The sequence below is a fragment of the Orycteropus afer genome, unplaced genomic scaffold (assembly GCF_000298275.1).
Source record: "Orycteropus afer afer isolate SDZICR_OR568_19922 unplaced genomic scaffold, OryAfe1.0 scaffold00072, whole genome shotgun sequence".
Lineage (NCBI taxonomy): Eukaryota > Metazoa > Chordata > Mammalia > Tubulidentata > Orycteropodidae > Orycteropus > Orycteropus afer.
Window position 1 is genome coordinate 4,083,504 of NW_006921659.1, and position 13,108 is coordinate 4,096,611.

General features: G+C 44.2%; 1 protein-coding gene and 1 non-coding gene across 2 annotated transcripts in view; one reads left to right on the forward strand and one right to left on the reverse strand.

Annotated features, from left to right (window-relative positions):
* Positions 1 to 13,108, reverse strand: part of ARMC2 (armadillo repeat containing 2) — a 158,503-nt gene that overhangs the window by 17,298 nt on the left and 128,097 nt on the right. Inside the window, exons 12-15 of the mRNA XM_007940821.1 lie at positions 11,344 to 11,662; positions 4,101 to 4,223; positions 3,663 to 3,776; positions 313 to 445 (exon numbers count right to left, since the gene is read on the reverse strand). Coding sequence (XP_007939012.1) covers positions 313 to 445; positions 3,663 to 3,776; positions 4,101 to 4,223; positions 11,344 to 11,662 — 689 coding nt within the window. The remainder of the gene's footprint in view (positions 1 to 312; positions 446 to 3,662; positions 3,777 to 4,100; positions 4,224 to 11,343; positions 11,663 to 13,108) is intronic.
* LOC122150003 lies at positions 1,195 to 1,298 on the forward strand. Its single transcript, XR_006163436.1, has one exon. It is a non-coding gene; the product is annotated as a U6 spliceosomal RNA (small nuclear RNA).

Below are 13,108 nucleotides of genomic sequence, written 5' to 3' on the forward strand. Positions count from 1 at the left end.
TGGGTTTGAACCACCAGCCGTCTGGTTAGCAGGCAAGTGTCTCAGCCACTATGCTACCAGAGCTCCCTATATATTATATAAAATCCAGTGATCATTTAAAATCATTTAATATCTAAGAATTTAAGTAGCTGTAAAAGAGCAAAAATCTACTTCTGAATTATTGCAAGTGCCAAGTGGACCCTAAATTCTTTGTAGCCTCAGCCTGTTGAAAGATCCCTGCCCCAGACAAAGTACAAGAGCAGGGCACAAGCTCTCCAGAAAACTATGTTCTCTGAATCCCAAAGAGTTAAAACTCTATGCCTTGAAACTTACTTTTTAATGCCACCTCCGTCTTTTAGGATGACCCGTTTGTCCTTGTGCACAGTGAGATTTAGGAGAACACCACAGGCAGAAAAGCAAATATCCTGATGTTTTGCGTCCAGCAGTGCAATCATGAACTTGTGGACTGGGAGGATGGAGAACAAATGCAGAGCGGTGAACTCTCAGGGGTCTCAGCTGTGTTCTCCTTTTACAAAAAGGCAGTGACTTGCAAAACTGGGAACCCTGTTAGTGGACTTAACTGAGCAGTGGGTTCCCCAATACCTGGCACTCCCAGAACCTCTCCCACAAGGCTGTCTGCCCCCAGACACTGCTCTATCCCATCCAGGCAGCAGCTCCCTCTTCAGGGTAACAGTGGTGTCCCTTCCATGGAAAGGAGGGAACCGTGGACTTCCAACCACAGAAGTGACACTCATCTCTAACTTCTGATGGTCCACAAGGGTCTTTTTGACCCTCCAGCAGCAATTCTCTTTTAAATACCCAGCCCCAGAGGGAGAGGCTTCTTTTGAGATCTTCCTAGAAGTCTTCTAGGGCCACACCACAGCTCTTAAGAGAAGACTTACTCAGATGCTGGAAACTGACCTATGCTAAGGCAGGCCTTTCAGTGCAGGGATGGCTCAGTCCAGGCAGGCTCCCAGCCACTGGGGTATATTTTCCCTTACTCCTACAAAAAGGAAGTGGGAACTCTTCATCCTGTCTTCTAGTTGCCCTAGCAGGGGGTGGGCATAGGCATGGGGGAGAGTGGATAAAGCATGTGATCTGCTGCCTCCTATCCCACTGGTCACCTGAGAGGTGACCTCCCTCTTCTAGCTCTGCTGGGTTGGGCAGTGAGCTTGGCAAAGGCTGCATCATGTATGTGTTTTGAGAGCATAAAGAATGCTCACATTAGCAGCATGGATAATAAAATCAGACAATACAGAGATTAGCATAGTCCCTGTGCAAGGATGTCAGGCAAAATTCACGAGATACTCCATATTTAAAGAAAAAAAAAGTCTAAACATGCACAGCAAAATATTAACAGTTAGCTCTGGGGTAGAAAGTTGATGGGTGATGGTTTGATGCAGCTTCTTTTTTTAATATCTGTATTATTTAAATATATTTTCTATTAACATGGATAATTTTTTTTTCTTACATGAACTATCTGATATATACAAAGAGTATGGCTAGTGTGTCCCCACCATTAAGAAATTAAACATTACAGATCTAATTTAACATTTCTGCGTATCCGTCCCCTATCCTTTCATCGTCTCTCTTCTCTCTAGAGGTAGCTTTAGTCTTAAATGTAGAGTTTATTCTTCCCAAGTATAAAAAAACCAAATCAAACTTACTGCCGTGGACTCGGATCCGACTCATAGTGACCCCTCCTTGGGTTTCCAAGGTGGTATCACTATGGAAATACCTTGCCCAACCTTCCTTCTGAGGAGTGGCTGGTGGGTTTGAACCAACAGCCTTCTGGTTAGCAGTCAAATAATACTCAGGATTGTTTTGCATGTTTAAAAACTTATATTAATGGCATTGGTCTGCACAAATCCTCCTATCACTTGGTTTCTTGACATTACATTGTGTTTTTGAGGTTTATCCATGTTGACACATGAACTTTTAATTCATTTATGTTAACTGCTGAGGAACATTTCACTGCATGAATATACTAAAATATATTCATCCTCTTGCCTGCTGCTGGACATTTAGGTTATTTCCACTTTTTGCTACTACAAGAATACTATAATGGACATTCTTGAAAGGTTTATCTATTGAAAGAAATTTTCTTTGTTGGTTACCAGGGGTGGGAGGGGAGGGGAGGGAACACTGTTAGATAGATAGAGATAAATATTGATTTGGGTGAAGAGAAGGGTAATGTACCAAATGTGAGTGACCAAAATGGCAGCACTGAGGATGAGAAAGACATAGAGAGGTACATGGGAGGTATAGACAACAAATATGAACCCTTTTGCACGTATAGTACTGCGTTGTCAGTGAAGAAAACATGGGTATATGGATGGATAGATAGGTGGACAGGCTAAATGATTAGGTATGTCTATGAAATGGGGAGTGTATCCAAGATCATATATAGGGTTGGCAGACAATGGTCCTATAAGTTTATGTGAATGATCAGAATTCCCAGGTGTATAGTAGAACTGACAAGGGGCAAGGTTGTGGTCACTGCTTGGTCACAGCCAGCTACCCAGAGCGACCAAGTAGTTGAACCTGCGGGCTTGGGACCATAGTCGCAGGGGACATCAAGCTCAATTGGCATAACATACTATACAAAACATTGTTCCACCTCCTACTTTGGCGAGTAGCGACTGGGGTCTTAAAAGCTAGCAAGCTGCCATCTAGATGCAATGATGGGTCTCTCCTCATCCAGAGCAAAGAAGAATGAAGAAAACCAAAATTAATGGAAACAATCAGTCCTAGCGACTGGTATACCATCTGATCTGCAGCCTATATGACTATGAGACCAGAAGAACTAGATGGTGCCTGGCTACCACTGTCATCTACTTGGAAGGGGATCTGTGTAGAAGATCCTTGATAGAGAGGGAGAACAATGTGGAACAAAACTCAAAATCATTTGGAGGGGGAAAAAAAAAAAAAAAAAGATGGTGGGGACCAGGTTTGCTGGTCTGATAGAGCCTGGTGGAACCACTGAAACTATGGCCCCTAGCTGTCCTTCGTCTGGAATTGAACTCACACCTGTGGTTTCCAGCCAAACAAAAGACAGGCATAGGAGCTGAACATTTACCTCATGTAGATACATGCCTTGGAGAGAACAATCATGGGAAAAAGAAGGGCTGCTTATGCACAGGGAGACAGCTCAGGGGGCAGGAGAGTATGGAGGGATGGACACTGGGAAGAGGTAACTATGGGAAGGAAGTAGGAGGGGAGCTGTTGCATTGTGGTAAACTGTGGTCAATGACATGAGACAAAGTATATGTGAACTGCTTGCTGTATGGAAAGTGAATTTGCTCTGTAAATCTTCACCCAAATCACAATTAAAAAAAAAATTAATGTAGTTTTACTAAGCAAAAAAAAAAAAAAAAAAAAAAAAATGCTATAATGGACATTCTAGCATGTAAAGGAAAATGTCTCTTCAGCCCGTTCCATGGGTGGAAATGATGGGTCTAGATGACTTGTTTCCCTCAGACAAACTCATACCCCATCTCAGAACTCAGAAGGCCACTCAACAGGGAAAGACACATTTCCAACACAGCCCAGATTCATCTTGGCATCCTGAGTGCTACACGCCCCGAAACAGAAACCACGTTGTGATGACCCAAGCTCTGAAGCTGTTTATCTAACTATTGACAAGAACTGCGTGTATATGAATGTAGGTTTCATTAACTCACTATTTTTCCGCACAATGAAATCACAGATGTCACGGTACTGGGAGAGATTTCCAAACACACGCACAGCCTCCAGGATTCCATCCATGTTGTTACTCACCAGAAGCTTTAAGAGCACTGGGTTTGGTTACCAAAGAAATAAAACCAGTGAATTTAAGTTTTAATGCCAAGGCTACTAGTAATCAATATAATACTAAATACTGAATAACTTTAAAATTATAAATGATAATAAAATACTAACTATAAGGGACTTCAGCAAGAAAGGTAAGAAACTAGTTTTCCTCATACAAGGAATTTAGGTTTCATTCTTAGATTTAAATCAGGCTCTAAGATATCTGTACTGAAAGTCAGAAAATATTAATGCCTCCAGTTCTGTGTTTAGGTAATAAAATAAAAACCTGAAACAAGCATTCATTTCCCAAGCCCAACTCTGAACCTTACATTCCGCAATATATAGCTTTTTGTCATGAATTACAGAATTCTTCACTTGGTAGTAAGATAAATTGTTGATTGTTGCTGCAGCATTGATCACCAGCTCCTCACAATCATCAATTGACTTGTATTCTGAAACAAAGTAAGGATAAGGATGTGGGTGTCAAAGGCTTACTGCAGGGGACCAAGGACATCACAACTGTAGCAACAGCAGGGCCAGGGACATGCCTTCCTCCCAGGCAAAGGCTGTGCAAGGGCCGCTTAATTTCCCATAATTCTTCCTGAAGGGAAATGCACTGAGCACACGGGGATCCTAACAGAGCAGGGAAACACCCTATACTCAATCCCTCCAGCCAGGGGTTTTAGAACAATTGGGCGGTTCTAGGGCCTGTGTCTGTAGCAAAGAGAGGCCAGCACACCAATGAGCTGAACCAACCAGAAACCATTCTCACTGCCATCGAGTTGATTCTGACTCATAGTAGAAGCAGACTGCCTTATCTCTCTCCTATGGAGCAGCTGGTGGGTTCAAACCGCCTGCCTTCTGGTTAGCAGCCAAATGCCTTAACAACTATACCAGCAGAGCTCCTCCGTGAGCTGAAGCCAGCTCTGATCCCCAACCGGTTTGCCTGCTCCTTGGATTCTCCCAGGACCTCTACCCTGGGAGTCTGGAATTTTTTCCCCACCTCTGCCAGCTCCCAACAGACTGATCCTTAGGTCACAAACCATCCCTAATACCTATCAACTCTGCCTTCTAAACCAAAACTCCAAACCAAACTCCTGCCGCTGAGTCGGATTCAACTCATAGTGACCCCTCTTTGGGTTTTCAAGGCAGTATCACTATGGAAGTGGATGGCCCAGTATTCCTTCTGAGGAGTAGCTGGTGGTGGGTTTGAACCACCGGCCTTCTGGTTAGCAGTCAAATGTCTCACCTCCTCCCTGGTTTCTCTTCTAGCACCTTTGCTTCCCTAAGTCTATTCTCAACACAGTGAGTCCTACAGAGTAAGCTGGATAATGTCACTCATCTCCATGCTCCAATAATTAAATCTCTGAAGGTGCATCCTAACATCCCATTTTACAGATGAGGACATTGAGGCTGAGAGAAATTAAATACTTTGCCTGATTTCACAGAGCAGGCATCTGACTCCAAACCCGACTCAACCATCCTGATCTTTCCGTAGCATCCTGCTGAGGCCATTACACATTACCAAGGGCACATTAGAGCCACTGGGACAATAATTTGCTTCCAAAGAGTATGAGAGAACCACATCACCCTCTGAGACTGAGAGCTGAAAGAGAACGTGGAATCTGGAGTTTGCCCTGAAGGTAGCACATTTCTGAGTAAAGGGGCCAACTGAGAGGCCTGCTTCTTAAAGAAACATTTTGATTTTTAAAAGACCCTCTGCAATAATATAGGCAATTTCTGGGGTACAAGCAACTCCCCTGTGAGGGGGTCAGGGCTGGGGAGAGCTAGAAGAGAGATGACCCAAGGGATGCCTTTCCCATGTGGCTGGGGGAGGGTGCAGGATAGCAGGAGGGTCAGGTGGGAAGGATACTCAGCCTGGAGGGTAAGTAGAGTGGCAGCTGCTTTGACCTCAGGTAGGTGGGTACAACATGACCAGTAAGGGATCATGTCCTTTCTGTGGTCACAGAGTCACAGCCCCAGTGCTGGTTTTGGGCTGTCTGTACGTGGCCAGAGGAGAACCGGTGGTGAAGTGGTTAAAGCATTTCACTGCTAACCAAAGGTCAGTGGTTTGAACCCACCAGCTGCTCTGTGGGAAAACATGAGGCAGTCTGCTTCTGTAAAGATTTACAGCCTTGGGAACTATATGGGGCAGTTCTACTCTGTCCCATGTAGGGTCACTATGAGTCAGAATCAACTTGCTGGCAGTGAATTTATGGGTACATGGCCAAGCCTGTCAGAAGCTGGCAGGCACTTTGAAGACCAGCTTCCTTCTCCCTGAATTTGAGCATTACTTCACACTGATACAGATAAAACAGGTGGGAAATCAGCAGAGATCAGTTTAGCAGGTATTATGGGTTGAATTGTGTCCCCCCAAAATGTGTGCTGAAACCCTAACTGGTAGTGTAGTAGTTAAAGCATTCAGCTGCTATCCAAAAGGCAGGTGGTTCAGACCCACCAGCTACTCCACGGGAAAAAGATGACTTAGTGTGCTTCCCTAAAGATTTACAGGCTTGGAAACCCTATGGGGCAGTCCTATTCTGTCCTATATGGTCACTATGAGTCAGAATCGACTTGATGGCAGTGGGTTTGGTTTGTGGTTTGTGACCCTGTATGGAAATAGGAGTTTTGTTTTGTTTTGTTACATGAATGAGGTCTTGCCAGAGTAGGGTGGATTCTAAATCTAATCACTTTTGAGTTATAAAAAGATCCAAATGATAACAGAGATACACATGTGGCTGGAACAGACACCAGGTGAGAATCATCTGCAAGGAACCAAGGAACACCCACGGCTACCAACGAGGAAGGGAGTGACACGACTGACCCTGATTTGGACTTTGAGCCTAGAGAAATGTGAGAAAATAAACTGTTCTTGAAAGCCACCCATTTGCGGTATTTGTGTTACAGCAGCATTAGGTAACTGGGCCAGCGGGGCTTGTAGGGCTCAGGGAGTTCACCTCAGCAACTGAGCCGAGTACGGGAGGTGAAGGTGGGCGATCCTGTCTTCACTCTCCTAGGAACTTCTTTGGGGAGATAAAAGCTTTTAGGGGATAGAATGAAGAAGGGATCCCCTACTTGCCCAAACAGTTGCTCAAGGCTTGACAGGCTAGAGGGGCCTGATCAACCACCACAAACATCTTCTTAACTTTTGGTTAACCTCAGATGGTTTTGAGTTCCAACCCTGTACAGACTGAAGCATTTCTCAAAGGGAAGCCTCTGAATGCCTGCACCAGGACCAGTGCAGACTCCTGGGCCCACACCTAACTTGAATCACAACTAGGGCCAAGAATCTGTATTTTTAATAAGCTCCCTGGGTGATTTTTATGCACATAGACATTTTGAGAACCACTGGATTAGAGCTTCACTGGCCAAGAAACAAAGGTTGTTCCTGAGTTCCAGTAACCTCAAGAGAATACACTGGAGAGACCTCACGTGGGAATGCCCCAAATGACAGAGGCTGAGCACCTGCTCTCCCAGAGAACAGGATGATGAAGGCACAAAGGGGCAGGCCCCAAAGCCTCCTGTGGACTCTGGCTAGGGGTCAGATCTAGATGCCCTGGAGTAACCCCTTTATCGCTGGCCTAATCTGCTTCCTCTTTCTCCTATCCAAAGGTATTGCCTTTCTGGGAATCAAAAGCAAGTTATTGATTCTATCTTTAGTTTACAGGTACAAATGTAATTTCTAAACTCCTAAAATTGATTTTAAAAAAGGCCAGGAACTTTTTCATTGTAAGGAGCCCTGGCACATGTGAATATTAACAACTGTAGGAAAATGAATTAGGCATAGCTCTGTTCCTTTACTTGGCCATTCACGATAATAAGCCCCGAGTCCAAGAACTCAGCCCCTTCTAGGTCATTGCTACCAGGTACAGGGATTGAGCATGCAACATATGAGAACTCATCCAGCAAGTTTCAAACTTTGTAATTCTTCACCTGTCACAGAGGCTAACTATAGTTCCCTGAGCAATGGGTCTCGGCGTTTAATGGGAATAAGAATCATTTGGAGGCAGGGGAAGAATTCAAATGCAGGTTCCAAAACTCTCACCTCATCCCAGAGTCAGTTCCTGGATAAGGCCCTGGGCAGGGTAAATTAAGAGTCCCACAGCTGATCCTGAGGCAGCTAGTTCCTGGCTCTAAGCTGAGAAGCACCACCCTGAAGGGCTGAGCCTCCAGGGAGGAAGGAACATCAGAAGATGGAAGTGTTACAACCAAAAAGCTACAAAATTTGAGGGTGTTGCAAAAACTGAATTTTAAAAATGTCAAAGCCCACTTCTGGAAGCTTGGGTTTCCCAGTGGCCACTGAATTGATTCAAATTCATGGTGACCTCATGTGAGTCAGAGTAGAACTGTGAGCCATAGGTTCTCAGTGGCTGATGTTTTGGAAGTAGATTGCCAGGACTTTCTTCCAAGGCACTTCTGGGTGGATCCGAACCTCTCACCTTTTGGTTACTAGCCAAGCACTGTTTGCACCACCCAGGGACTCTGGGAGCTCTGCTACTTGGGAAGATGCGGGCCCTACATATCTTCTCACTCCCTCCAATATGCTCTCTGTCTACAGGACAATGACTCGGTGCCTCAGTGTAGAATTCAAGGTCCTCCACAAAAGACACAACCCATCTTTCTAGCTGTCTCATTACCCTGGACTCGAGACTCGGTGAACACGCCCTGCAGCACATCTCGTTTTCACCTGGAATCCCATTCTCTCCCTCTCTGCTTTTCTTTGTCAAAGCCATTCATTTTAAATGTCTTCCCCAACTGAATTCAACAAACATTTACTCAATATCAATTATGAGCAAGGCATTCTGCTAGGCTCTTTCAGGGATATAAGAGGAAATAAAAAATAGTCCCTGCCCCTCAAGGTTGCTATGTGGCCACAAAATAGATATAATCAAAACAGCAACAGGAAAAACAAGAATGGACGTTGCTTCTACTAAGGGTATGTGTAGGGAAGGTGGACTTAAGTCAAGGAGTTGAACCTGATGCCACAGGTGAAGGAGTTTCATGGAATGCTTTTGAGCAAGAAGGAGACGCTCAGCATTGTGTGTAACAGGGCAGAGCGTAATGATGTGATGTGGAAGGAGAGCTGAGGAGGGAAGCCTGCAAGGAGAGGGCGAAGAGAGAACCAGTCAGGGCACGGACAGAACCAGAGAAACGGCAGCAGGGATGGAAGGAGACAACAGGTGTGAGAAACAACGTCCGGGAGATTAGACGCTATTGTTTAGATATAAGGGTGGGAAGGGCATGCTGGGGCTGGATTCCGTATCTGCCTAAGACAGGAGGATGGGCTTGTAAGCAGATATGTTTTCAACACGTGGGTTTGAAGCGTCCACAGCACAACCAGATACCGATTCTAACCAACAATTTAACATGCAGTCAGCAACTTGGAAGAGAGTTCAAGAGCAAGTGTGTAAATTTTTCAGTTATCACATGGAAGTGACAACTCATGGGGGAAATCTCAGTCAGAATTTAGGAATGCTTCTTGAGACAGGCAACATGCACAACAGAGGAGTATGAGTTCAGGGCTTGGTGACTCTGACACTTCGTAATTTTGTGAGCTGTAAAAGTCACTTCATCTCACCGAGCCTGTTTCCTTGTCTGCAAAATGGTGAAAATGACAGACCACCCCTACGCAGTTGTTATGAGGTAATGGATATGAAAGTGCTTTTTAAACTATAAAGCTCCATAATAAAGTAAAGCATTGTTATTACACACAGACACACCCAAAAAATGGACTCAGTGGCTCCATCTCCTCAGCCCTCATACCCCTTATGCACCTTGTTTCTGTCACTTTCATACACTGTGTAGTTCTTGTCTGTCACCTGACATTCCTTGAAAACAGATACACCCATTCCATTGAGTTGATTCTGACTCAGTGACTCCAGGACAGCATAGAACTGCACTACCGGGTGTCATCTTTATGGAAGCAGACGAAATCTTTCTCCCACAAAGCAGCTGGGTGGGTTTGAACTGCTAACTTCTCAGTTACCCCTTTCCTATATTCTTTTAAAATACAGCATATAGTGTAGGGCTGTTATATAGTGATGTTGTTGTTAGGTGCTGTCGAGTCAATTTTATCTCACAGTGACCCAACGTGACAGAGCAGAACTGCCTCAGAGTGTTCTAGGCTGCAGTCTTCGTGGAAGTAGATCACCAGGTCTTTTCTCCCACAGACCTGCTGGATGGGTTCAAACCGGCAACCTTCTAGGTTGCAGCTCAGTGCTTAACCACTGTGTTACCAAGGCTCCTTGGATGGTACAGTATACTCTCTACTGATTACACAGTAAGGACTCAACAATGCCTCTTAAAAATTGAACAGCAAATAAGTTCACAGGTTACTTAGAAACATCATATTCGTTAGGCATGAAAGTGTCTTCTCTAACAGTCTCTCATGGAGGCTGGTAAGTAGCAGCTCGGTTGATTACCCTGAAGTACACCTACTTCTCTGACCCACCAGCAGACAGAGGAGCCCGTGAGAAGGCCAAAAAAGTAGACAAGGCCTCAAATATGTAAATAGAGGAAGATGGGACCTGGGTGGCTAAGGGCTGTATATAGTTAATGTAAAAACCTATACGCTTGAATTGTATGGACTAAACCAGGGAAACATTGAGACTTTAAACTCTTTGTGGTTAGTGTGGCAAATATTTGGTAACTTGATCTGTATTTTTACTTTAAAAACAAGAGAAAAGATATAATTCACATACTATGAAATTCCCCCTTTTAAAGTGCACAGCTCTGTGGCTTTTAGTAATGATCTCAGTTATTTCTTAAAAAAAAATATTTTTGATTTCTATGCTTTTGAAGCACTTTAGAACTGAAGAGGAATGTTCCCTTCGCACAGCTAAGAGGCCTCATTGCTGCTGTGTGCTGTGGAGTCCGGTCCAATTCACAGCTACCAGATATGACCAAACAGAACCATTCCACAGGGTTTCCTAGGCTGTAAATCTTCACAGGGGCAGAGTGCCAGGTCTTTCTCCCACAGGGCTGCCAGATGGATTTAACTGCCAGCCGTTGGGTTAGCAGCCAAATGCTTAACCACTGCACCACCAGGGTTCCTTAAAACCAACCAACAAACAAAAAAATCTCATTGCGGTCAAATCAATTCCAACTATTTGACTGCTAACCAGAAAGCTGGCAGTTCGAACCTACCAATCACTCCTCGGAAGGAAGACTGGGCAATATATTTCCGCAGTGATACTGCCTCAGAAACCCAAGAAGGAGTGGCTATGAGACGGAATTGACTCCATGGCAGTGAGTTTGGTTTTTTGGAGTGACCCTCACTGGGTTTCCAAGGCTGTAAATCTTTATGGAAATAGACTGCCTCATCTTTCTTCCATGGAGCAGCTGGTGGGCTTGAACCACTGTTGGCAGCCAAATGCCTTAACCCCTACACCATCAGAGCCCCTAGGATTCCTTAAGAGCATCATTAAAGTGAGCCAAAGGTACTAAGAACACCTTCACTGCCCTCAGGCCGCAGAACTGTCTGCAGTGCTGCAGAAAGACCTTCGTATGTTCAGCCTGCTCGACCACGACCATGACCCTGACCATGACCACAACCCCCACCACGGCTCTTACCAAGCGTTGTGAGCAGCAGGGCCACCACTTGTGGTGTGGCAGCCAGCGCAGGGCCGATGCGCGGGTGGATGGCAATATTGGCGAGGACACGGATCAGCTTGATGAGGACATCCTCCGAGCCCGATGGCTGTCTCTGCAGCTTGGCTTGCGTCTCTCCATCACTCGCCAGCTTCTCTGAATTCTGATCAAGTTCGTAGAATGTCTGGAATAGCGACAACAGAGTCTGGATGCTCCCTTTCTCCTTGAAAAACTGCTCACGAGCTTGGTTGTTTTTCGCTGTCAGGTTGCCAAGAATAAAGACAATACGAATGACTACATCCTGTGATAAATTAAAGGCAGAGTTATGAGTGCAAGGGGGCTGGAAGAAATTGTGAAGAGTATAATGTGTAAGTTGTTTCACAATTTAATTAATAGTATGATGGAACATGTCTGGCTTCCTTCAGCTTGTATAGCATTTGACTCCCAAGACTAGTGAGAATTGACAGGGGAGATTAAAAGCCCTTAGTGGCAATGAAAGAATACTAACTGATTGGTGCAATTAGCAAGGTCCATTAACTTCAGATAATGCTGGCCATCCTCTTATTTTTCTTTCTGAGAACAATTAGTTGTGTGGATAGCGTTATTAATATAATATGTTACATGAATCCGTACTACATTCTGAAACTGGCTAATTTTTTTAGCATCTAAATCTTTTCCTAAAAGTCCGACTCCTGCTGAAGCACTGTTTCGTAAAATCAAGCCTTTCCTGTATAATGGATACTGTTGGGTTACACTGGGGTTTCTTAACTTCAGCATTACTCTCATGTTGGGCGGGATAATTTTTTGCTGCGGGGGGCTGTCTGATGCACTGTAGAGCGGTTGATAGCTCTTCTCACTAGACACCAGTTGTGACAATCAAAAATGTCTATAATCCACTGCCATCGAGTTGAGTTTGACTCATAGAGACCCAGTGTCCTATGTGGGGGAAACTGCCCCTATTACAAACCCATGTTATTATATACATAGACCACTTAAAAGCAGCCCCTGTCTTTACATGGAAGTTACTATAAAACAGAACTATACTTGCAGAGACATGAAAGCAGTGACTGAATGACCAGGTTAGGGTCAAGTTAGCAACATGCAACTCACTTATGAGCCCACATTTCTTTTCAAACTAATCTACACATACATGCTTCATAAAATTTCTCCCTCACTGCATGTGTTACATAGATCTTACTCATAATATTTACCACCCATATTCATCACATCAAATTGGCCATAATGCACAGTGAGTAAAAATGATCCTTTTATGCCCAAATTCTTGATATCTGGCATTCTCTGCAAACCCAAGCTAATCACCAAAGATATTTCTATTAAATGCAAGTGTATGTTCATTAGGCCATGTTAGTTTATTTTTGGATTTTCAGGTATTGGTGAAAGTTACTTTGGCCATCTAAGAAAAGAATCCTATCTTGGTATCTAGTGTAACTAAATGCCTGTTTTGTTAAAATTTGACCCTGAGTTTTGAGTGCTGGGATATAAAGTGTAAAATTGCAAACATTTCAAACAAAATACATTGGGTCATGCTGGTGCCCATACAATACTGTACTTTTCTCTGCCCTTTCAGCAGAGGAGGGGGAGTCTGGGAGAGTGTCTAAATAAGGAACCAGGAAGTTCCGTGTCTTAAAAATGCCTCTTTTGGACATCAAGCTCAATTGGCATAACATACTATACAAAACATTGTTCCACCTCCTACTTTGGCGAGTAGCGACTGGGATCTTAAAAG